The sequence below is a fragment of the Aulostomus chinensis genome, chromosome 23, assembly GCF_037954235.1.
Source record: "Aulostomus chinensis isolate RoL2024-O1b breed Wild chromosome 23, RoL_Achi_v1.0, whole genome shotgun sequence".
Taxonomy (NCBI): domain Eukaryota; kingdom Metazoa; phylum Chordata; class Actinopteri; order Syngnathiformes; family Aulostomidae; genus Aulostomus; species Aulostomus chinensis.
This window is the reverse complement of record NC_141342.1, coordinates 13,002,850-13,026,318: the sequence shown is the minus strand read 5'-3', so window position 1 is coordinate 13,026,318 and position 23,469 is coordinate 13,002,850. Positions and strand designations below refer to the sequence as shown.

The 23,469-nt window shown below is 41.1% G+C and overlaps 1 protein-coding gene across 1 annotated transcript in view; it reads right to left on the bottom strand.

The window, feature by feature from the left end:
* The window catches only part of LOC147239653 (protocadherin-15-like), a 171,626-nt gene that overhangs the window by 131,311 nt on the left and 16,846 nt on the right, over positions 1 to 23,469 (bottom strand). The window contains exons 2-3 of the mRNA XM_086194725.1: positions 15,138 to 15,288; positions 887 to 901 (exon numbers count right to left, since the gene is read on the bottom strand). Coding sequence (XP_086050851.1) covers positions 887 to 901; positions 15,138 to 15,258 — 136 coding nt within the window. The 5' untranslated portion in view covers positions 15,259 to 15,288. The remainder of the gene's footprint in view (positions 1 to 886; positions 902 to 15,137; positions 15,289 to 23,469) is intronic.

Below are 23,469 nucleotides of genomic sequence, written 5' to 3'. Positions count from 1 at the left end.
TTTCTTTCATTTGCAGTCTAGCTGTTAGCTCAAGTATCAGGCTAGGAAATGGAATTGGATTTTATATGCAGCAGGGTGTTTAGCGTAAGTATCATTGAGAGAGAGAGAGAGAGAGAGAGAGAGACCTGCAATTACACAAAAGCAGGGTGCTGAAAATGATGAAGGTTAGAAGGAGAGAAGAAGAATGGAGTTAACAGTAGATTCTACTTTTATAATGAGAGGGAAAGACCAGCAGCAAAGGGAAATGTACTCAAAAGACAGATGGAAAAAAAGGAGGAACAGCTATATTAAGTGTTAAAAACAAAATGTAACAAGCCTCATGAATGTGACGTGGAGTGGGATGAAATCCAGTTCAGGTGTATGTGGTTTTGGCTTTGTGATGGCTATGCCAATATTTTGGATTATTTGTATCACATCATCTTCATCTTCTTTAAAAAATGCACTACATGCTATTAATAAACATAAAGCCTAACACTTTTAAAGGGTGAAAAGGGGAGCAGCCAACAGTTGTAGTTGTAGAATTCGTAAAAGTGCTGACTGCATTTGAAGAGGGCTGGTTTTTTTTAATTCAATCGAATAAGGCACAAGAGATTTAAGCGATGTTTTGGTCTGGATATAAAATCTGGATTCTGAGAAGTCGGAGACTGAGATAAAGTAAAAATATGGTCGTTGCCAAGAAGGTACATCGTTTCATTGCTTCTTTTTTTTTAAAATTTATACCATGTTGTGAAGGGGTTCACTTAACACTGGCCCCTGACGCTAAAGGCCATCTATGTCTGGCCGTGTGATCCTAAAATCATGGCACCTTAACAATCTCTCCCTCTCCGGGGTCAGCAGAGGTTAATAAACCAGCACCACAGATGAGGAACCAGGAGATAGTCCTTACCCTCATATTGCCAGTCTTCACCGGGAAGCACATCCCATCCAGGAAGAGGAGGAAAAGAAATGGAGAAGAAATGTAGGAAGGAGGGGAAAAAAAGAGCAGATTAGATTAGAGGGGAAAAAAAGAATTTTCAAGGTAGAAAAAAGGCAACAAAACAGCCGATCGAGAAAAATAGCGGAGCGTCAATATGAATCCAGAATGTCAGTTTGAGGTTTTTGAAAAAGATGTAGGCAATGACATGCTGCGAGAGTGTGTGTTTGCATGTACAGTACACAAACGTTGATGCGCTCATCTCTGGAGGCTATTCAACCTGTATTCATAGCTGCCATCTGCACACACACACACACACACACACACACACACACACACACACTATTACTACAATGAGGAGAAATAATTTAAAACTGAGCTGGAGGCTTAAAATGGTCCCATTCAGAGGGAATAACAACACTGACTCTCTTTTATCATCCTGTCCTTGCCAGGGTACGGGAATACAAGAAAGAAAACTAAACAAAAAAAAACCCCACATCCACCAGACTAGGTAACATTATTGTACAGCTCTCCAGGATGTTTGGGGAAAATCCCTGTGGAGCAGTCCAAGACCGATATCTGCTCACCTAGAAAATAGACTTCATGGAACAATGATCACATTTTCCCTCTTTCTCTCTCTCCCTCCCTCATCCCCCTTTTCACGATTAATCATTTCAACTGCCTTGTATTGTCTCTTGTTCTCTTGCTTTAGTGAACAGTAATGAATGTCCCCAAACAGATTCAGCTGTCCGACAGCTCCGTATTAAGTGGCCCCCGGTACGCGAGCTTGGTAGTCCAGTTTAGCATGTTGAGAAGGGTTGAGGCGTTTTCTCAACAGGACAATCAAGTAGATTTTATTCATGTTTGAACTGTCAGTCAAACTTCAGAGTCAAAAGTCCAGAACTGAAGAGTGGATCGGCCCAAAGAACAGGAACAAGTTTAAAAAGTTACCCAGAGTTCTGATATCATGAGAAAACTTTCCCCGGTTTCACTTCCGTGCTTGTTTCTTGACAGCACATCTCTAATTACTATGTTTTCATCACGACGTGATGATTCCGTCTATAACTCAGGACACGAGTGACTGTGGCTGGTGCAAAAAACAACAACAACAACAACATGAGTCCAGTTTAAATCACATCAGCTGCCATCTCATCATTTTCAGACTACACATGAACCTCGACTGAATGACCGCATTTATCCAACAATCAGAGCCAATAAACTCCGGCGGAAGATAAATTCCCTGTGTCTGTCTGAAGGGAGCATCTCAGGCCAGCAGAGCAGAAAGATGCATACACCAGTGAACAATAGTCACTAGTTACATCACACTCTACCAGCTGGTCTGTGTGTGTGTGTGTGTGTGTGTGTGTGTGTGTGAGTGTGTGAGTGTGTGTGTGTAGTCGTGTGTGTGTGCACTCAGCAGATGACAGATGCGTATCTCCTGCTCCGCTGCCTTTTTTATCCTTTAGTGTAAGCTGATGCCCCTCATCTATTACTAAATAACCATTTGTTCTCTATGGCACATCTCTCTCTCTCTCTGTCTCTTTCATATCCTACCTTCATTTCTTCCCTTTGCTTCTTTTGTCTCTTCTCCATTTGCCTTCCCCCTCCTCCCTCTGTCTCCCCCCTCTCCTTTCCTCCCTCCGACTCTACCTGTCAGTTCCCTCTTCAAAGAATAAAAATTTAAATAGAACGAAACAGTATCAGTCCAGCTTGTAATCTAAAGAGACACACCAACACAATGAGACGGCAGAGTGAAATGAGCTGAATCGTTTAAAAAACTGAAATAGATGGGTAATTCCAATTTAAATTCCCCCTTCTCTAAATCTGATGATATTACAGGCCATTCTGTTAAGCATCTTCATTGAAACAAATGCTCGCCAGTAATTCCACAAGAGTTTAACAATAACGATGAAATCAGTTCAGGTTGCCGCGTATTGTTAGAGGCCCTAAATTAAATCGTGTGTCGCAGTAATTCCCTTTATCGCTGCATGACAGTTAAATTAAGTGGAGGTTACAGTGGGAAACCACACGAGGGAGAGAAATTCACAATGAAGAGTCACTTGCATAAAAATGCTAATTTCTACCGCACCTCTTCTACATAAGTCACAAGCGTATTTCCTCACAAGAGTGCACTTGTTTGTGCAATATCCAACAAAAGAGCCACTATCGAATAGTTAAGAGTTCTCTTGTAGGCAGGTACTTGTCACGTCTACGAGTATACTCATCCTCAAAGCTTGTGTATTTCTCTTACTTCTTTCTGAAAGGCACTTGCTCATTCTGCCGTAAGTGTGCACTCTAACTCACACCCCCCCCCCTCTTTTTTAAAAAGTTTTCCGGAAAAAAAAAAAATCACCAAAATGACTTCGTGCATGAGAAAGTGAATACGTCTATCTAATGCCAGGTTTCTGTCGTGCCGATGAAAAAATCCTCAGAGTTGTGCGAGGGGGAAGGGGGTGACGTGTTCAAGGTGTAGACCACATCAACAAAAAAAGAAAAGGCTTTGAGACAGACCTCGCTATTCAGACAATATCACAGAGAGTCAATGGGGAAGCTTGCTCTGTTGCAGGTTTAGCATCAATCCAACGCACCCTTTATTAAAATTCTGAGTGCTTCAATCAATAGCTGCTTTATTTACGACTCAGATTCTGTCCACGTGAGTTAGGCAGAGGCAGAAGAAGAAGACGACAAGGATGAAGGTGGTACACGTTGCCCATAATGTCTCAATGGGTTCAGGAAAGACAGAGAAAGAGAGAGAGAGAGAGAGAGAGAGAGAGAGGGAGAAATACTACACCTGAAAACTACAAAAGTGGTCCCTGAGTTTGCTGAAAACAGCTATTGTTGTCTCGATGTGACACATACATGCGCGCTGTTTACCAGATCAGTTCTCAACACCAACAGTTCACACACACACACACACACACACACACACACACACACACACACACACACACACACACACACACACACACACACACACAAATGCTTGAGTTACCATAAAATATACATGCTGAGTGTGACTCAGTGGGTCCCTGACCATGCAAGATTGTGTTTATGTGTGTATCGCGCCAGAATCCATTGGATACGAAGAATGAGTCACTCCACAGACAGGAAATGTAAGAAATTAATCGTGAGTACCAACAACAACATTGCAAGAACAGTTTGATACGCCTCTTTAAAATACAACTTGTTGATTTTCTTCTTCTTCTTCTTTGTTGTTTGTGTGTGTGTGTGTGTTAAACAAACATTAATTAGTGATTCAGAGCCAGGCTTTAGACAGAGCCTCGCTCGTACATTTAATGGGAACATATGACGGGGCATTGATCTAATCATCTTAGTCTCAGCAAGAATAAGAGTCAAAAAATATTGCTAACTTTAAACTAGCGAGTCACTGTTGCACTGGAACTGTAATTTTTAGCTCCCTTTGGATGTCAGACACCATGGAAGGAATTAAATATTAGCAACAAATCTCACTATAACAGCAAAACGACCATTAAAATAAAACAGCATGTCTCTCAAACTTTCAATAAAAAAAATGAAAATCTTCATGAATAAATTGGCAAGTACAAAATAGGACCCTTTGAGGAAAGAACCATGTTGTCCTCTATCGTACAGAAGCAGATGGCACCAGCATGCAAAATTGGTCACCTGAGGATTACTTTTCTTCCCTAAATGACAGGGGAAGAATACGGCAGGCGCCTGAGCCGTCACACTGGCCTGCTTGGACCAAAATAATTGACTCATTTCAGCTGATGATGTTTCAGACTGATGTAGTGCAGCGTCGTTTCACAGGACAAGAAAGGTAACAGGTACAGTTCCAAACATTATAATGTCATGAATTCTTGCTTTGTTTTTTTTTGTTCCTATGGTGAATGAATTGAGTCATGTTGATGGTCAGGAAGTGAAATAAAAACAATGTTAGCACTTCTTTCATTTTGATGAGACCACACAACAATAAAACACTAACCAACTTGACAAAATTCACACTAAAGAGCAATGGATAGTAGTGTTTTCAATTTTCAAGTCTGTGACATCACATGCCACTACTGTAGTGCATCATATTCCGCTGCTGTACTGCATCACATAGCACAACTGTACTGCATAAGGTGCCACTGCTATTCCACATCACGTGCCACTACTGTAGTGCATCACATGTCACTACCACAACGCGTCACATACCACTACTGTAGCACATCATGAGCCTTTACTACAACACATCATGTGCCACGACGATAACGCATAACATGCAATGACTGTAGCACATCATGAGCCTTTACTACAACACATCACGTGCCACTACTGTAGCACATCATGAGCCTTTACTACAACACATCATGTGCCACTACTACAACGCATAACATGCCACTACTACAACGCATAACATGCCACTACTACAACGCATAACATGCCACTACTGTAGCACATCATGTGCCACCACTACAACGCATAACATGCCACTACTACAACGCATAACATGCCACTACTGTAGCACATCATGTGCCACCACTATAACGCATAACATGCCACTACTACAACGCATAACATGCCACTACTGTAGCACATCATGTGCCACCACTATAACGCATAACATGCCACTACTATAACACATAACATGCCACTACTGTAGCACATCATGTGCCACCACTATAACGCATAACATGCCACTACTACAACGCATAACATGCCACTACTGTAGCACATCATGTGCCACCACTATAACGCATAACATGCCACTACTACAACGCATAACATGCCACTACTGTAGCACATCATGTGCCACCACTATAACGCATAACATGCCACTACTACAACGCATAACATGCCACTACTGTAGCACATCATGTGCCACCACTATAACGCATAACATGCCACTACTACAACGCATAACATGCCACTACTGTAGCACATCATGTGCCACCACTATAACGCATAACATGCCACTACTACAACGCATAACATGCCACTACTGTAGCACATCATGAGCCTTTACTATAAAACATCATGTGCCACTTCTATGACAAATCACATGCCACTACTGTTTCACATCATATGCCACTACTATAACACATCACGTGCCACTACTTTAACGTGTCATGAGCCACTACTGTACCGCACCACATGCCACTATCGTTTCACATCACGTGACACTGCTGTACCACATTTTTTCTTTCCTGGTAGTTCTGAATTGCTTGGAAGACTTTTTTTCTTATTATAAAATTAAATTCCAAGGTTGTTTTTTTTTCACTGCAATTGTGTCACAACTGTGCAAGATTTCCTCTTTACATCAGACTGGCTCACTTGTCGTTGATAACTAGAGAGCACATTACTCTGCCAAGGAGGATACAATACGCAAAATGAACATAGCCTCATCCAAAACTGATGAATAAAATCTTCTTCCCAACTGCCAAAGATAGGTTTTCTAGATCACTTATCCAGAATATGATTAAGATTACTGTTGGAAGGTGCAGGCAGATTTAGGTATGGGGACGATGGCAGTTCCCCTGTTTGATATTTGATTTAGAGGTCAAATTTTTGTATTTATTTTTGTAGTGACATAATTTCAGCGTGGCAGCTGTTCAGTTCAGTTTGAATATCTTGTTTGAAGCGCAACATTATTATCAGGCTCTCTTGTTTTATGAGTGTGCTATTCTATTTGTGTGGATTTGCGCAATTATTTTTAAATTATTTTCTTTTTAAATATGTGATTCTATACTGAAATTCCCCTCTCTTTGTTCAGGCTAGTTGGAAGGAGGAGGAGCCTGGTTGGAAAATCCCGTTCATTTGCGATGACATCACCATCGCAAATAAGTCGACGTGCTTCATTCAACACAGTTTGTAAGGGAAGAGAGGGCAGACGAAAAGTCTTTCCCCATGAACTTACTTACAATAGCTAGAGCTTACAAGTTGTGTGATACAGTCTCCAGGATTTACAACTTGATCCTTGTAACTTCACTCATCTTTCTGCTTAATTTAATCAAAATCCAACCTTTAGTTTGTGAGATATCCTGCAAATAATCACCACATCCACTCATGATGGGTCACAGCATGTTAGGGAATCAGTGCTGCTGTGATCCCACTGCAACATGGCCTCTTGTCCCTGGAATGGATTCATAGTGTTTGTTTTATTGTGCCATGTTGTGAAAAAAATAAAAAACAACAACAACAACAACAACAAAAACTTTTGAGACGAAGACGGACTTGAGTGCATTCTGCTTGTTGCCATCTGTTCAGTGCCTGCTTGGCTTCTTTGCCTGGAGTCTAGTTTGAGAGTGGGGAAATCCAATGATGGCCCACTAGAAAATATGCTGGAATAATATTTGAACATATTGCAGTAATAAAAAAAAAAGGGGTGAGTTTTCTCAAGAGGAAAGTCTGTTGATGGAGTCTCTGTGGAGACGTCTTCCTTCGGAGGAACCCTGCGGAATTAGACTCCTACATGCTGAAAAGAGCGGTTTTATTGTAATTTACAGATGAAACTCCCCTTATATCCCCCTAAAAAAATATACATTTGCAACATATCTACAGGTACCTTTAGGCATGTCTTTGAAAATGCACTGAAGTTTCCAGGAAAAAGGAAAAAGACCGATGTATCTCATACACAACACACCATAAAATGAATGAGGATCAGTTGGTTGAATATTGCGCAATGTGGGAACATGCACAAAGCATGTGTGGGCATTTATGTGCTTCACAAGGCTTGTGAGTTCATGATGTACTTGGGCTTTGTGATATTACATAATTGATATGCAAGGCCTTTTGAGATAATTTACTCATTAAAAGCACATTATTAAAACGGAGTAAATGAAAAATGTTAAAACAAGAGGCTACACCAGTCATTCCTTTCATTCGTTCAAACCAGCGCCCTAATAGGTTGTGCGAGATGGGTAGACACACTCAAACATATCAAAGTCTTCGTCCGCTGAGTGACAGACTTTCAGGCACAATGATTGAGAGATGTGGATGAAAATAAAGGAGTGGTAGACAGAGAAAACACAAGTTCTCCTGTGTCATGTTCTTTTAAAACTCCCATCAGCAGGAACACCTATCTGCAGTGTTCCCCAGGGTCTCATTCCTCTCCATCTATCCCCCTCTAGCCTAGCAGCCACCCGTTCATCCATCATCCGTTCATCTATCCTTCCCTCCTTCCCTTGATCCATTCATCCATGGAGGACATGAGGAAGAGAGGTGCAGGGAAGAGAAGAAAAAGAGATGAGAAGAGAAGGATGGAAGGAGAACTGGAAGAAGAAAGAGTAGCAGGGAGGAGTGTAACGACAGGATTGTAGTGGAGAGACAGTGTGACCTTGTGTTAGATTAATGTATCTCTGGAGAAAAACGGATTGTCCACACACACACACACACACACACACACACACACACACACACACACACACACACACACACACACACACACACACACACACACACACACACACACACACACTCGAGTCTGTGCTGTAGGGATCCCCACTTTGTCACTGTATTGGCTTATACATTATCCCAACTCTGTGTGTCTCAGTATGTCAGGTCTGTTCTCAGCCAGCGCCGGGCTGAGTGAGGCTGACACTCGCGCTGGTGCTGGTAATAAGACAGCAGTGGTTCTGAGGACAAAACGCTCTGATGGTCAGCAACTGCATGATCCACAAGATTGTCTTGAGGTATAGCTTAGATTTTCAGGAAAAAAGAAGAAAAAAGAATAAGCTCAAAAGCTTTAAATTTCCACATTTACTCTCAGCAGCTTGACAAGGGAAGTATGTTTTCCTTCTTGTCTGCAAAGAGATGTCGATATTTTCTCTGTCTGTTGAAGGAACCCTGCTGAGTCTTTGACCACTGGCAACACTACAGACAAATATTTTAAGAATGGTAAATCTTTCTCTTTGTGTCTTAAACACACACACACACACACACACACACACACACACAGAAACACACGTACACTCTTGATAGTGGCGTCTCATTCCCCTGATTGGCAAAGATTTGGTGACCGATGAGCATTAAAAGAAACGTAAAAGTGCCAATACAATATCATTTTCAGTGTTTGTGCCACAAAGGTTAATGATGAAGGTGACAACTATACTTAAATTTATACGCACGCAATGAGAGTTTACTTCACTTTCCTTTACACTCCTGCCAAAATATTACAAAATTCAACAGCAGCCAGCTCAAGCGGCTGAATGTAAAGAAATGAGCCGTGTTCCGACAACACTGCACTGTTGAGATTCACACACTGTAAATAACATCAGATATGTGCAAAATTGTGAACCGTTTCTACTGATTTAACCACGCTTCCCATTCCCAATATGATGTTTCCTGCGCCTAAGTAGAAATTGTGATGTATATCAACATTGGAAAGAGGCTTCTGAATATCTCAGAAAGTTCTAGAAGTAATGGGAAGACTGGAAAGACACCAATGGGGGGGGGGGGGGGCATCCTAATCCTAATGAAGCAAGGATTTATCGCAAGACTGTTGTACGTATCACATTAGTGTATTCGTGTATTTCATTTCGATTATCTTGGGTAACCAGATACTGTTCTATAAAATAAATACATTTTAAGAAAAGGCGTAAGGCCGGTATCTCTAAGACATGGTAACTCACATCAGAACAATATACATGGATAAAAAGGTACAAACCGTAAGAAAAGTGTTTTATTTGAACTTCAAGGGTTAATAGGATTTAACAAACATGTTTGTTTCTTTCTATGTTTAACCCGCCAATTAAGTTCAGTGCTTGACAGTATTCTGTTTTCACGGAGATTGTAAAATTTTGGCTAGAAAACAAATTGACTCCTATGCCGTACAAACTGAAACATTATGAAAGTGAGTCAAATGAAATAATTACTGCTGTAATTCTACCAAAATGATAGTCCTTTAATTAAAGGCCACAGCCTTTTCATAATTACTGATCCTAAATGGAGAAACAGACTAGAGAGCCATGCAAGCATAATCTGTCAACTGATTGGTGTACTTGGAGGCATGGCACTGTTTCTCACGTGTATACAAATTCCAGCCTAATCTGGACCTTTGACCTGATAATCCGCTGCCCTGTGGGGAGGTTCACTCCCAGCAGGGACCGGTAATATAGAGGGGAGGCGGACAACAACCCCTCGTGACCAGATTATATCAATTGATTCAACATAAAAGCAAGGCAGATGTAAAAAAAAAAAATTAAATAGCCTACAATATCAGATTAGGAAAGAGATAAAGTCCAGTTTCTGAGTGAAATGGGACAGAGGGGCAGAAATAAGTGGAAGGAATGCTGAAAAATGCACACAAACTGATTTGCTATTTTGGCTAGCTAGCTAATAAATGTATCATAGTTATAAACATACTGTATACACATGCTGCTATTTGCCATGGTATTACTGACGACGATTCACGATTTACGGCGGGGGCGGGGGGGTGGATTTGATATAAGAGTACAAAGAAAGGTACTTTTGGCACATTTTTGCCTCCGTAAATTGTTGAAAAGATCAACAACGATTTGAACCAAAAGGAGAGAGAGAGAGAGAGGGAGAGGGAGAGAGAGAGAGAGAAATGGCTCAGGAATTAATATATGAGGAAAGCAATGAATTCAGAACACATTCTAGTGAGTGTAAATATGTCTGTTAATATGGGAAAAGTCAATTTTACCGTCTATTTCATATTACATTGTTTTGGTTACATAATTAAACAAAACACGAAACACAGAAATATACTTGGGGGAGGGTTGTAGAGCTTCTAGTTGTACAGGTTCGATTGTGACATAGAGTTGACCGCTTTTTCATTGTTTTCGAGGTAAAGAGGTGAGAGAGGTAAGTCTAGTTCTTGTAATTGTGACCCTCAGTCCCGACAGACACGCATGTAAATTATATGTTCATGTTAAACACACTTCCGGTGTTCCACACATCACACACCAACCCAGTCTCACTGCAGTTCCATTGAAAGTCAAGAAATTTAATGTACACATTGTTATAAATGGACATGAATTTACATTTTTTTCCCCCATGACGCTCAGCATGACCTCCTTTTGGTAATGCATTTCAGATGGAAATATATTTCCCGCCTGCACCGCATCTCTGGTTCAGCGGGATCCCTGTGACCTGTAGAGGCTGCAGTTTAAAGAGGAAAAGTCCACTTTCGGGGACAAAGTGGAACAAAACTGTTATTGAAGTAGAGGTAAAGCACTCATGGATGGCTGGTGAACAAATAAATGAAAGCTACTTCCACCTGAGATGCAGTCATCTGAGTCACGCCGAGTGGCACCGGGGGGAGGAAAGGAAATTTGAGCTCATTTACGCCAAACTAAGAAATTTTATTTCCTAACACTAACACAAGCTGTTGGGAAACTGGTGAAACTGGTTTCTGCCTTGAGAAAGTAATTTTGATTCATTAATTAACTGTTTTAACTTAGTTGCACACACACACTCACACGCGACGGAAACCTTGGTTAGTTTTACACGCGCACAAATATTCCACAATTATTCAGAAAATGCTAATCGTTCCAAATTTGATGAGGGTCACATAAGTGTTTATGGTTGGATTTTCTGACTTAAGCATTTTTTTGTCATGTGGGATATGCAGCATACTTGGACTATGTGTCTCAAGTTGTGTTTTTACACCAGTTTACGGCAGCGTGTTACACAGCAAAATGTTCTTTACTGTACGTTACCATGTAAACCCGCAAAGCATGTAACTTCCTGAAATAAGATAAAAATCATATAATTCATTAAAAATATTACAATGAGGTTAAGAAACAGTAAAATACCACTTATGGCTTTCTTCTTTCCATGAAAACCCATTAAGGAGAAACCATAAATATAAAGTCTCATCGTGTGTAACCCTTTAATCGGACAGGAAGGAAACAGCAACAGTGATCTTTAGTTCCAGCAGGAATTGGCGTAGTTGCATGTAAACAGGATTACTGGTGGAATAGTAATTTTCCTCAGCTGGAAAAGCTTAGTCAGAATATTGTGACCAAAAAAAAAAACAAAAAACAAAAATGGAATAATGGTAGAAAATGGAGTGTGTAGTCATTATCATGTAGGGACTCTCATTTGCACATTTGTGAGGAAATTCTCACACATTTGGTGCTTTAAAAAAAAAGCATCACACACACACACACACACACACACACACACACACACAAAGATATGCACACATCACACTCCAGATATGAGGACTCAAGCACCACTCTTTTCATGCCTCCTGTTGTGTTTGTTCACATTCGCAGATAAGTCACTTTCAATTAAAACAACCAGTGAAGAACCGCCTACAAATCACAGGCTTCTAGTGAGTTCAAAACCTGACTCAAGTCAAGGAATTCATCAGAGCGGAGGGTATGCATTTCACTCAACGCGGACATTACGTAAGCTCGAATCCAGCGGCGGTAGCTGGAGCATATGCTGTGAGTCAAATTGGTTTCAGGGACATTTTATTATTTCAGTTCATCACTTAGAAGCTATGAAAGGTTCCTGAGAATGAGAAGGAGTAAATTGGTTCAGAGCTGTTTAACTTTCAGCTCACTAGGCCCGTTTGACAGATTGTGTAATCTCTCACCCGGGGATCAAGGCTCATTAAAAATATACTAGTACACTTGTCATTTGCCACCAACCAAAAGTGAGTAAATATAGTCTCTCACCTTGGGATCCAGGCTAATTAAAACTAGTACTCTTGTCATCATGCGAGGGTCCAAACATCAAGAATCGTTCTGCTGATCCTGGGACTGGGGCTCATTAAAAAACACACTTGCACTCATGTCATGTTGGGACCCAGACTGAGGAAAAATTGTCTGTCAATCAGACAACAGGGCTCATTAAAACATACTATGTGCAGAGCCAATATAATAACGCCTGCAACGCTGCTCCTGAGCATGATGAAACACAGCGTAGGTAATGGCAGCTGCACAAGTGAGAAATAAAGACAGCAGGGAGATTAGAATTAAAGAGATCGTTAGAAATCATGATTTTTTTTTTCTCTAACAAACCCTTTAAAGATGTACGACCCACTTGATGTTCACATATACCTCGGCACTCAAACGTGCACTCGCAGACGTTCAGCTCAGGCTGCAGACCCCCGTCAGCTAAATGCCAACCAGATAAATCTCAAGGGCTAACAGTTAAATGGAATATTAATATTCTGACAAATCGAGCAGAAAGTCAAGAGTATTATGCTGAGCTTTCCCACTGGTGATGACTTCATTTCTGGCTTACTTTACATCTGTTTGCTCCCGGGTCAGAAAGACCTGAATGTGGATCTAAAATTCAAAAAGTGTTACATTTATCAAACGCATTACATGTTCAGTTACATCGTGAATAGAGATCACACCTGGACATGCCATTATGCGACATGGCTGTCAGATTCAATATTACAATTAAATATGCATTGAAAAAAATCCCAGTCTGTCACCGTATGTCTCTTTGTGAACAGAAGAGCAAATCTCTGGATTTATTTATTCTTATTTAATGGAATAATTCTAGTCTGTCAGTGACGACTCAAGGACAAGTTGACATCTGTCAGGTTTGCCGGCACAGACGGCCGCACAATCATCTGTGTGAAGTTATACAGTGCGAGCATCGAAACACATAAATTAGGTTAAAGCACCTTCACTTAACATGCTAAACACGTGCTTGTAGACAGTAGAATTCCTCCTCTGGGAAAAATGAATGGCTGTATAAAACATTTCTGCCACTCCATCCAGATATTTCACTGGATAAGTAAAATCCTTGACATACTGCTGGTGTCAGATGAACAGATTGTAGATCACTAAAGTCAGAGGGTTCCATCCTCTGAGGACTACGAATGTCTGTACAATATTTTCAGGGCAATCTGTCGACAGTGCAACGGAGCGAGAAAGTGACATTGCCATTCTTAGCATTAGGAGAAAGGAAATAAAATCCATTCATACAGTGCATCTTGAAGAGACTGAGGGCCACATTTACACAATTGATATACCACATGCTCTGGAACACATGGCCCAAGTGCCTTTGAGGGGTGTCCAATCTGCTCAAACTAGCTAAATGATACAGTTTGGCCGTAAAGGCAGATGCACAGTATAAAAGAGATGCGCCCTCCATTTTAAAAATTGGTGTGGTTTAGCTGTAAAATCCAATTAAATCGAACAAACTTGTGGAATAACCGTCATTTCAGGGGCGGAGCCATGAGTTGTGCAATGTCACAAAACATCAAAGCCATCTATTCATGATGTGATCGGTACTACACGCCTCACCTCTGTATCTAGAGCAGAGGGGAGAAGTCATGGGTAGTGAGTGAGTCGTCAAAAAAAAACAACCTCCCCGCATTCTCTGACTTTGTTCTGACTTTGAGATCTGACTCTGATGTCTTTGTTCTGACTTCGAGATCTGACTCTGATGTCTTTGTTCTGACTTCGAGATCTGACTTTGATCTCAGGCATCCTGCCTGTCGTCTCAGAGACTACGGCCCTTTAACCCCAGACTTCAAACTTGGCACTGCTCTTTCCAGAGGCACCTGCAATGCGAGCTGGAAGTTTCAGGCCAATCAGAAGAACGGTTATTGAGATGATTAAGCTGCAGTCAGACAGATATGCAGAGATTCCTTATTTTCATAGCAAGAGGATTAGTATTATTTATATGTCCCTGTCAGATCCAGGTGCTCTTGAACCTACTCACTCACTGTAAGTGATAGATTTTTCAAGATGGAGAAATGAACAGTAATCTGTCGAGGACACAGTTGTTCCTCTTTTGTCTGTTCAGATAAGAATTCTTCTGGAAAGAAAATGCTCGACTCCATTAACCCCCCCCCCCCCACGGAGATCGATCCTGGAGAGTCAAGTTTACAAGGAAACGCATGGAAACCTTTACATTGACTGAAAAAGCAGCCTCAATTTTCACAACAGAGAAATCACCTGGAAGGCTTCTGACATGCTGAGCCTGATTTAAAAAAAAAATCAATAAGTTAGGCTCCATTTTGTGCTGGACGGATAAGGGAGAGAGTGTACTTGCTACTACTCACTATACTTCAGGTGAGGGTGGCAGTTTATTTGCATTCTCATTTTATTATTAAATGGTACGACACATGCAAATTCAAAGGGATCGATAATAAATTGCAAAAATATTGTGGCAGACTGCAGTGGACTGATACCACTGGGATAAAACTTTAAAAAAATAAATAAAATAAAAAGCCATGTGCACATTTTGGATTTTAATCAAACAGACTTGGAAAGATGAGACATTAAGAATAATGTGTAAAAAGACATGAAAAAGTCCCCTTTACCTTCAGTGTCTTCTCCAAGGCAGGTTGATAGCAGCAGCAGATAAAGTAGTCCTATTGGTATTATACCTGGCCGTTTGACCCTGCCCTGTGACAGCGGCCCCATTAAGTGCATTCGGACCATCTTCACCACCACGCTTCACCAAGCATCCAGCTGTGAAGACAGGAGGAGACATGTAAACACACCTCGGTTACAGTTAATCACTTTATTTTTAGCGGCGCATCGAAAGCGGCCGCACAGAAAAGTGTTGACCTCCCAAATAGAGTCCAGGTCCATTTGTGCTCCGGCTCACAGTGAAGAGCAATTTGATGTATACAGCAATGTACTCGGCAGAGGACGTGAGCAACTGAGGGAAGCTTCAGCAAACCCACACACACACACACACACACACACACACACACACCACACACACACACACACACACACACACACCTGTAGTGGATTGAAATATGCTTTCCATACTGGCAGTATCCTCTGTAACATCCCAAAGGTGAGATGCCTTCACAGTCTAAAGCTCAGATGTGTTGAATATTCATTCTGTGACTGTGTGTCATGGTGGCTGTGTCGCAACTCAGGATCTTTGATCAATCTTTGTGCTCGTGCATCAAAGTCATTTCACAGAGATCGCCATGTCATTTTAAAACACAGAAACACCTAGATGACGATAGAGAGGGAAATCATTTGTGCAGATGAGATTGCTGGTGATAAAATCTCAGATCTTGCGGCAGAATATTCGCTCCAGCTAAAAAAAATAGGTTTAGAAAAATTTGTATTTAGAAGAATAAAGAGAGAAATACATTAAGCTCATGTATTCTGCTTTTGTTTTTGTGCCACTTAGCTTGAAATGACTGTAATTATATTTTGGAGAGAGAGGATGTAAGTTAAAGCTGTAGGGAAAATAAGTTTCTTTTGAAGTTCTCAGTCATAGACACTGCCTCTCTCTATAAATTGGTCTCTGATTGCTTTGCAGTAATGCAGCTGAAATCCATCTCGCATCAACTCTGCTCACTCATTCACTCACACACACAAACACACACACACACACACACACACACACACACACACACACACACTATCACAGTGAGTTCAGTTGACCAAGAACAGGAAAATGCTCAACTCTCAAACTGATGGGGTTTGTCTGGTTCGTCAAAGGTTCTTCTTTTCAACTCACTGACAGTAAAACAATACAGAATGTATGTACAATACAACCATTATTTACTGCTTAAGGTGAGAGGACATTTTCCCTCCTTTAATTAGTTTGTGGCTGTGAGTGTGAATGGTTGTCTGTCTCTGTGTGTTGGCCCTGCGATGGACTGGCAACCCGTCCAGGGTGAACCCCGCCTCTCACCTGAAGGCTGCTCGGATAGGCTCCAGCCCCCCCCCCCCCCCCCCCACCCTCAACACGAGGAAGCGGTAGAAAATGGATGGATGAAAAATCCAAGCAGACTAAAATTATTGTTGATCTGGTGTATGAAACCCCTGAGTGGCCGAATCAAACACGTCACTTGTTCTCCTATGGGTCACAAGATAGAAGACATTCCCGAAAATTTGTTGTTATTTTGAATGTAACTTGTTATTTTGTCCTATATTATGTTATATTTTGTTGCCGCCACAATTAATTTGACGCCACAATTGGATTAATTTGATGTCATGACATGTAACTTTTTCACTCAATTTGAACAAATTTGAGAAACAAAATATATGTTCCCTCTATTTAAATACCTTGAGGTCCAAGAATGTACCGTAACTTGTTCCAAAGTAATGTTTTTTTTTGTTGTCACATTTTTCTGTTGTAAAGTCATGATTTCAAGGTCACGATATGTACATCTTTGCCTCCGTTTGATCAACTTTTTGACTACAAAATACAACACGTTCCCTCCATATTGTTATTCCAGGGGCTGCAAGTTATACTGCATATCCTTGTTGCCATCAGTGAATTATTTGTCGCGTTTGAGGTCACAAAACCTAACTTGTCCCCACAGTTTGATTATTTTGTGGGCACAATGTAATAAAAATTACTTGTTCCCTGCACTTTCATTAATTTATGGGGAAAAGGAAAAGTTACATATCTCGTGGCCTCAGTACAACTAAAATTTGGGAACATGATATATCTCAAGGACTCAAAATATTCAAATATTTTTCTTTCTATGCCTTCTGATTACTGTTGTCTCTCTCCATGGCAACTGCAGGGCTCTGCATATACAGTATGTGTTTGCACTCACAGAAAGACAGTAAAATACGAATGCAAGGTCCATGTGTTCTGGACTAATGCACAAATATTTATCCCTTTGTTGTGCATGTCTCTTATTTTTTTCAGGGTCTAGTGGCGCATCCCAAAATGAATGGATGCCCGGCTCTCTGAGCTGTTTCTAGCACTTGTGCTTCCGAGCCGGATCAAGATTAAATCACAGCTGAAGCACAAACTGTAACAGAGTCCCAGACTTCAGAAGGTCCCAGTCCAGTGGTTTCAGTCCACACCTGCGACTGCTAAATTCACACCCACCAACATCACCAAGGAGGTAAAGTCAATTTATCAGGACCGAACAAGGCATGCTGGGAAACTTCAGCCAGGGAAAAACATCACACGGTCATGTGTTATCCTGGGTAACACAGATATAACTCAGCAGGGATTATTTAGTGAGAACAACATTAGTGCTTCCTGCTCTGCATAATCTGACACCTGTTAATAACGAGTGATTACCTTGAGACACTCAGGTTCATGCCCTACCCTTGGAACAAATGATGACACAGATGTGATTGTGAGATTCAACCGACCCCCTGGGGTAGAATCTGCCAGTGACTTGGACCAGTGGCAGCAGTTTGAAGGGTACTCACAATTAAAGGTATATTGTGTAGGATTTACAGGGTCGCTTCAGCAGTATTTTTCAGTTTATACTCACCTCAATCTAAGTTTACCATCTGAAACTAGGAATATTTTGTTTTGGTTTGTTTTCTTATGAGCCTTTTAAAAAAAATCGAGACAGGGTCTTCTGTCGAATGATGTTGCGTCGGCATTCAGCAGAGCTGACAAACATCAGTTTTAGTGTTGCCAAGTATATAATAAAAAAAAAAACATATATAACACCCTGTTAAGCATTGTTTGGCTTGTAAGAAGTAAAATAATGTGCCAATGCAGTAAGATTTCCTAAAATAATACTTCCTTAAATAACTTTTATGTTGATGAGATAAGTGATTTTGTCATTTATGAAGTGTAAAGAGAATTTTAATTAATCAAATGAAGGTGGTAAGACTTCAAGTGTTGTTGCCTTATATATATATATATATATATATATTTTTTTTTTTTTTCCTATTTAATCCTTTCTAAAGCGGTTTAATTTCTCGGTGAATGTGTTTGCATCACAAGCGGTTGTATCGTTTCTGTTGCAAATCAGAACATTTCTTTTCTCAGGCTTCTCTCGGAAACACGTGCTTAATTTTAATGATTAATAAAAACAAAAGAATGATAAAAAAGAAAAGAAAAAGTCTATCCAGTGCATGCAAGTGTAGTGGACTGTGATCAGGCGTATCAGAAAAGCCTGCGGAGGAAAGTGAAAGCACGTTTGACATTGCAGAAATATTCTCCCTCAGCAGAGGGGGAAGGAGATCGTTTCCTGTGAACCTTTTTATGGTTTTCCAGGAATACACAATGAATTCTAAACCATCCAGAGTTTCTCATGCTATTCTAGCCCTGTTGATGAGTTTTATGAATAATACCAGGAGCTTTCAGGCAGGCTATAACGGCGGGGCTTTATTGGTGTGGAAACGATTCAACAATTTTCAGAAGGACATTGGTCCCAAGAGGCTGAAGTTTCCTCTTCCTGTTGCTACAACATATGTATCAGTTTATATAGATTGTCCAAAGATTTTTCCCAATTGGAATTGCTAACCGGTGTGTATGTAAAATATGGATTTCATGCATGTCACACGTAAACGAAGAACAGCCAGATGCTTGTTTACGAAAGCACCTGCATTATGCTGCACTGTATCTGTGTGTGAGACATTAAGCTGACAGCGTCTGCTGTGTGCAAGGGAACATTTAATTCAAACGCCACCAGAGGAGCGTAAAAAACAGAAGAAGAATCAGCCACAGATGTTTGCTTGTCTCCGATGGCGCTGCCTTCACAAGGCTGAAGGTGCTACAGACTTGTGCTTCATAGCATGATCCAATCTGCCGGTGATCACAGGGGACCACCTCTCTGATCTTTTATTACAAATTTGTACAGAAAATAGCAACAACATAAAAAAAGTTTGTCAGTTTGCCGTTAGCTCCAAGCTAACTATACATGGTTCTTTCTGCATTCTGGAGTCCCAAAAAGAAATGCAGTCAGAAACGATCTTTGTGAGCTCACCTATATGTGAGGACCTGAAAGGCAAAATACACTTTTGGGGTGACCAATTAGCAGTTAATTGTAATTTCTTATGCTTGAGACTGTGGGAGCGTGACACCGTGGATGTGAGCTGAATCACAGGATTTGAGTGTCACTGACAACAGACACCTGACAACACAGTGGCTGTGGATAAATTCACTCATACTAAAGCCGCGCGCGCACACACACACACACACACAAAACTTTATGTTGCTAGGCAGGATACACACGCGTTGCTAATTTCTTCCACACACAACAATGCTAATTAGCATCCTCTTGCTGTCGTATCGTACTGAGTCCTATAAGTTTTTGCTACATTTGACACAACTTTCTACTTCTGATTAAATTCATCTTGTCAATTTCCCCGCAGGGCTTCCAGTGGTTGAACACGAGCCAAGCTTACGTGTTAAACAACCATCAGTGCTGGAAACTAATTTTCCAAGTTTGAGTCTACACTCTTCTTCCTCTTCATCTATCTGGTGTGTGTGTGTGTGTGTGTGTGTGTGTGTGTGTGTGTGTAGCTACATTGATGAAGACAAATGATAGTGTCCACCCTTCCCAGGACTGTCAAGAGGCTAACACAATGACCAGTACACACATGGGGACTTAGCATATCAAGTACACCAGGAGGAGTGGGGGTTTGAGACTTGAGTTGAACTTGCATGAAAAGACTTGTTTGCATCTCTGCCCATTACACGATTCTTTTAAGCGTGAGACAAGAGCTGTAATTCATTGCACAGGACGATAAGGTCTTCATAATGTTACGAATATAAAATGTCAAATATTTCTAACACCTACCGCACTGGTTTAAAAACTCAATTTATTCTGCAGAGCGAACTGAAATTGAAGCAGACAACGGCTGCGTCCATGTGTTAAAGAGACGGAACTTGGAAGTACGGCAGCATGTGTGTTAAAAATAGCGGAACTAAAAAAAAATGAAATAAAACGGAGAATTTACCTAAAACAACAAGTGAGTTTGTTGTTGATGTGCCGTTTCAAGCTCTGCTCGTTTTTTGTTGTTGTTGTTGTTTTTTACTGTTTGTGTTCAGCTTCTCGTCATTGCATGTGACTGATAAAACCTTGTTAGAGCTCCTGTGTATGTATGTATGCGCGAAGGAAAAAAACAACAAGTAAAATATTTCCCTTGTACTGTCAAGACAAACATTTATCTATTTCTTTTTTTGACAGTCTGTCTGTCTGCTTTGTAAAACCTTTCTCATGTCTTCTGCTGCCAAAACAAGAAGAGAAATGTATTTTTTTTTATATTTCAGTCAGATGGTTGACATCCTTATGCAGATATGAGGCGTATTGTGTCGCTCTGGGGGGGGGGGGGGGGGGTCATCAAGATAGAGGGCAAGGGAGTCATGCCTGCCTCTTTTGTTACAGGACGGAGATTAACACCACATATTTTTGTCTGATCACACGCTCAGATGATGTAGAACCACCACTGCGTCGTGCGTTGATGTTGCCACAAAAAAGGGAGGGGGTGGGTGCCAGAAGGTTGTCAAGTACAAGAAGACAAGTGTCAGGTTCAACATTTAACGTCACTTTTGTTTGGCTGGGGTGATAAACAGCTTGTATTTGCTGTCAAATTGAAGTTTATGATGCAAAGAACAAACCTTTGCAAACACAGACAAGACTGCGCATCCAAATTTGGAATTATTCACTTCTTTGCAGTTCAATCATTCCTACCAAAGACTATAAAAGCCAGTTTGAACAGGTACGCGCCATGCTAATTCTATACAAACTGTAGCCCCCACTGAGCACCGACGCACAATCCTCATTCGAACGAGCGCAAGGCAGATGTCGGGCTGTCCAACAAGGGGGAGCAGCTTTGCTCATCTTTTTCCACCAATTCAACTGAGAGTCTTAAAGTTGGCACCAGTGAGTATGAAGAGGCAGGATCCAAACACCGCAATTTCCCTGATTGCATTCAAACACTGAGCAGACACAGAAGAGAGAAGGGTGGAGACAGAGCGAGCGAGCAAGAGAGAGAGAGAGAGAGGAAGTGAAAATGAATTATCAAAATATTTAAACCCCTCTAGGTCTTAAATGTTTGCGTTCGCACTTTCATTGAATTGCTAATGTTAGGAGATGCTGTAGAATTCTATAGTTTTCCGGTTAAATAAAAGGGGAAGCGACTGAAAAAAAAAAAAACGCAGCAAAGCTGGGAACCAGACGACCAAAGTTGGCCCAAATCCACCTCCAACCCCCTCACGCCACCCAATATGAGCAGATAACTCATTTATACAATATTGACTGAATTCCATGGGTTCCAGGATAGATGTGATTGTGTACTGAACCTGCTAGCTGCTGCTGCCTGGAGGCTTGTGTTGTTCAGCCAAGAGGGCATAAGAGGACATTTGAACTTCTTATCAGATCCTTCAAGTTAATCTGTGTAAATGCACCCAACCTTTGGAACCTTTTAATACTTTTTTTCTAAAATACGGCACCCCCGTAAATGATAAATTCGCCTCTTTTTATGAGTTCATTCAGAATTCAACATTTCCATTGTCTATAACAGCAATGAAGGCTGACAGTGCTGTGCATGGGGCCTTTAATCTTGAATAACTTTTGCAGCCACAAAGCAACGTTGCATACTGTCTGTAGATTTTTTTTTTTTTCCACGTGTGATGACGACGGCGGTGGACGCAGCTGTGCAGTCACATGAGTTGAAGATTCTGTGTTTAAAAAGAAAAATCAATCAAGAAAATGGGGTCTCAATCTCCAATTTTACTCCTTTTTTTTTCTTTTTTGCAAATTACGCTATTTCTATCAAGTTTCGCCAATGCGATAACCCGGTTCGTGGCGCCTGCCTCTTATTTGTGGCGTCAACCCTCCAGGATCGCTTGTTCAAAGTCTCGCCGTGCAGCCCATCCACTCCTGCACTTCTTTATCACAGCAGGAACGTGGCAGAAGACACGCGCGGGGGACATGTGCAGTTTGAGTAGAATCTAAAGCCAGATTCATTTCTGTGTGTTTGATAGATTCCTTCAAAATTACTAAATTGCTCTTTTTTTCTTTTTTTTTTACTTCCTTCAGTAGGCCCTTGAATTTAGGAGCATAAATTTGGAGGACAAATTAGTTTCTTCGAGCTAAGCAGCCAAAATTGAATCCAGTTAAAAAAAGAATTTCCATCAGCGCGAGAGCAAAGAGAAACTTCTAATTGGTGTGATGGCAAAATGTGTGCTCCGTCTCCCCAAGTATCACATATACATCAATATGTTATGATAATCTTCAGCTTTCTTTCCTACGTTTCCCATGATTCTACGTCATCCTCACCTTTCCTGCTTGTTCTCTTCAACATCATCAGATCTGTCATTTGCATTCCAGTCACGATTTGAATACTTTTCAAACAGCATTAAAGTTAGAATCCGCTGCCATGGCGTCAGCACAGCTGACACTTCAACTGCTACAGCATAAATGGAACGATTTGTGGGATTTGCTTGCATGAACTGACACAGTTTTCAGTTCATTATTGACCGGCTATGAAAGGTAAAACAGCTGTGAGAGTAAAAGGTATTGATCAGTGGTGTCGTGTAGGAGAGGAACGAGCCACGCAGGATTACACTTGTGAATCAGCGGAGCTCAAATGAGACCCTGGTTGTAGTGAGCAGCCTCCAGGTGTGAATAATACCACCCTAATGATTTGGAGTGTGAGAAATGTTGCTCTAGCAGTAACACTAGTGCAAACTGTACCTTTACGGAGGTGGTAATTTTACCCTCTGACGTGTTTTCCGTACACGCGTGTAAGGGCAGTATAAGAGTCGGGCTGTACAGTGAGTAAGCCCCATTCCCGGACGCCTCGAGAGAGGCACTGGTGACTGCTTCCTGTCCAGATGTTCATTAGTTCAAGTCCAGTAGCGGGCGGTGCTTTGTGCCTAAACCTAGCTAGACCATAGCCAAAGTGTTTGAAAGTACATTTTGCCTTTCAAGTACTCACAGATAAAAACTTTAGCTCACAAAG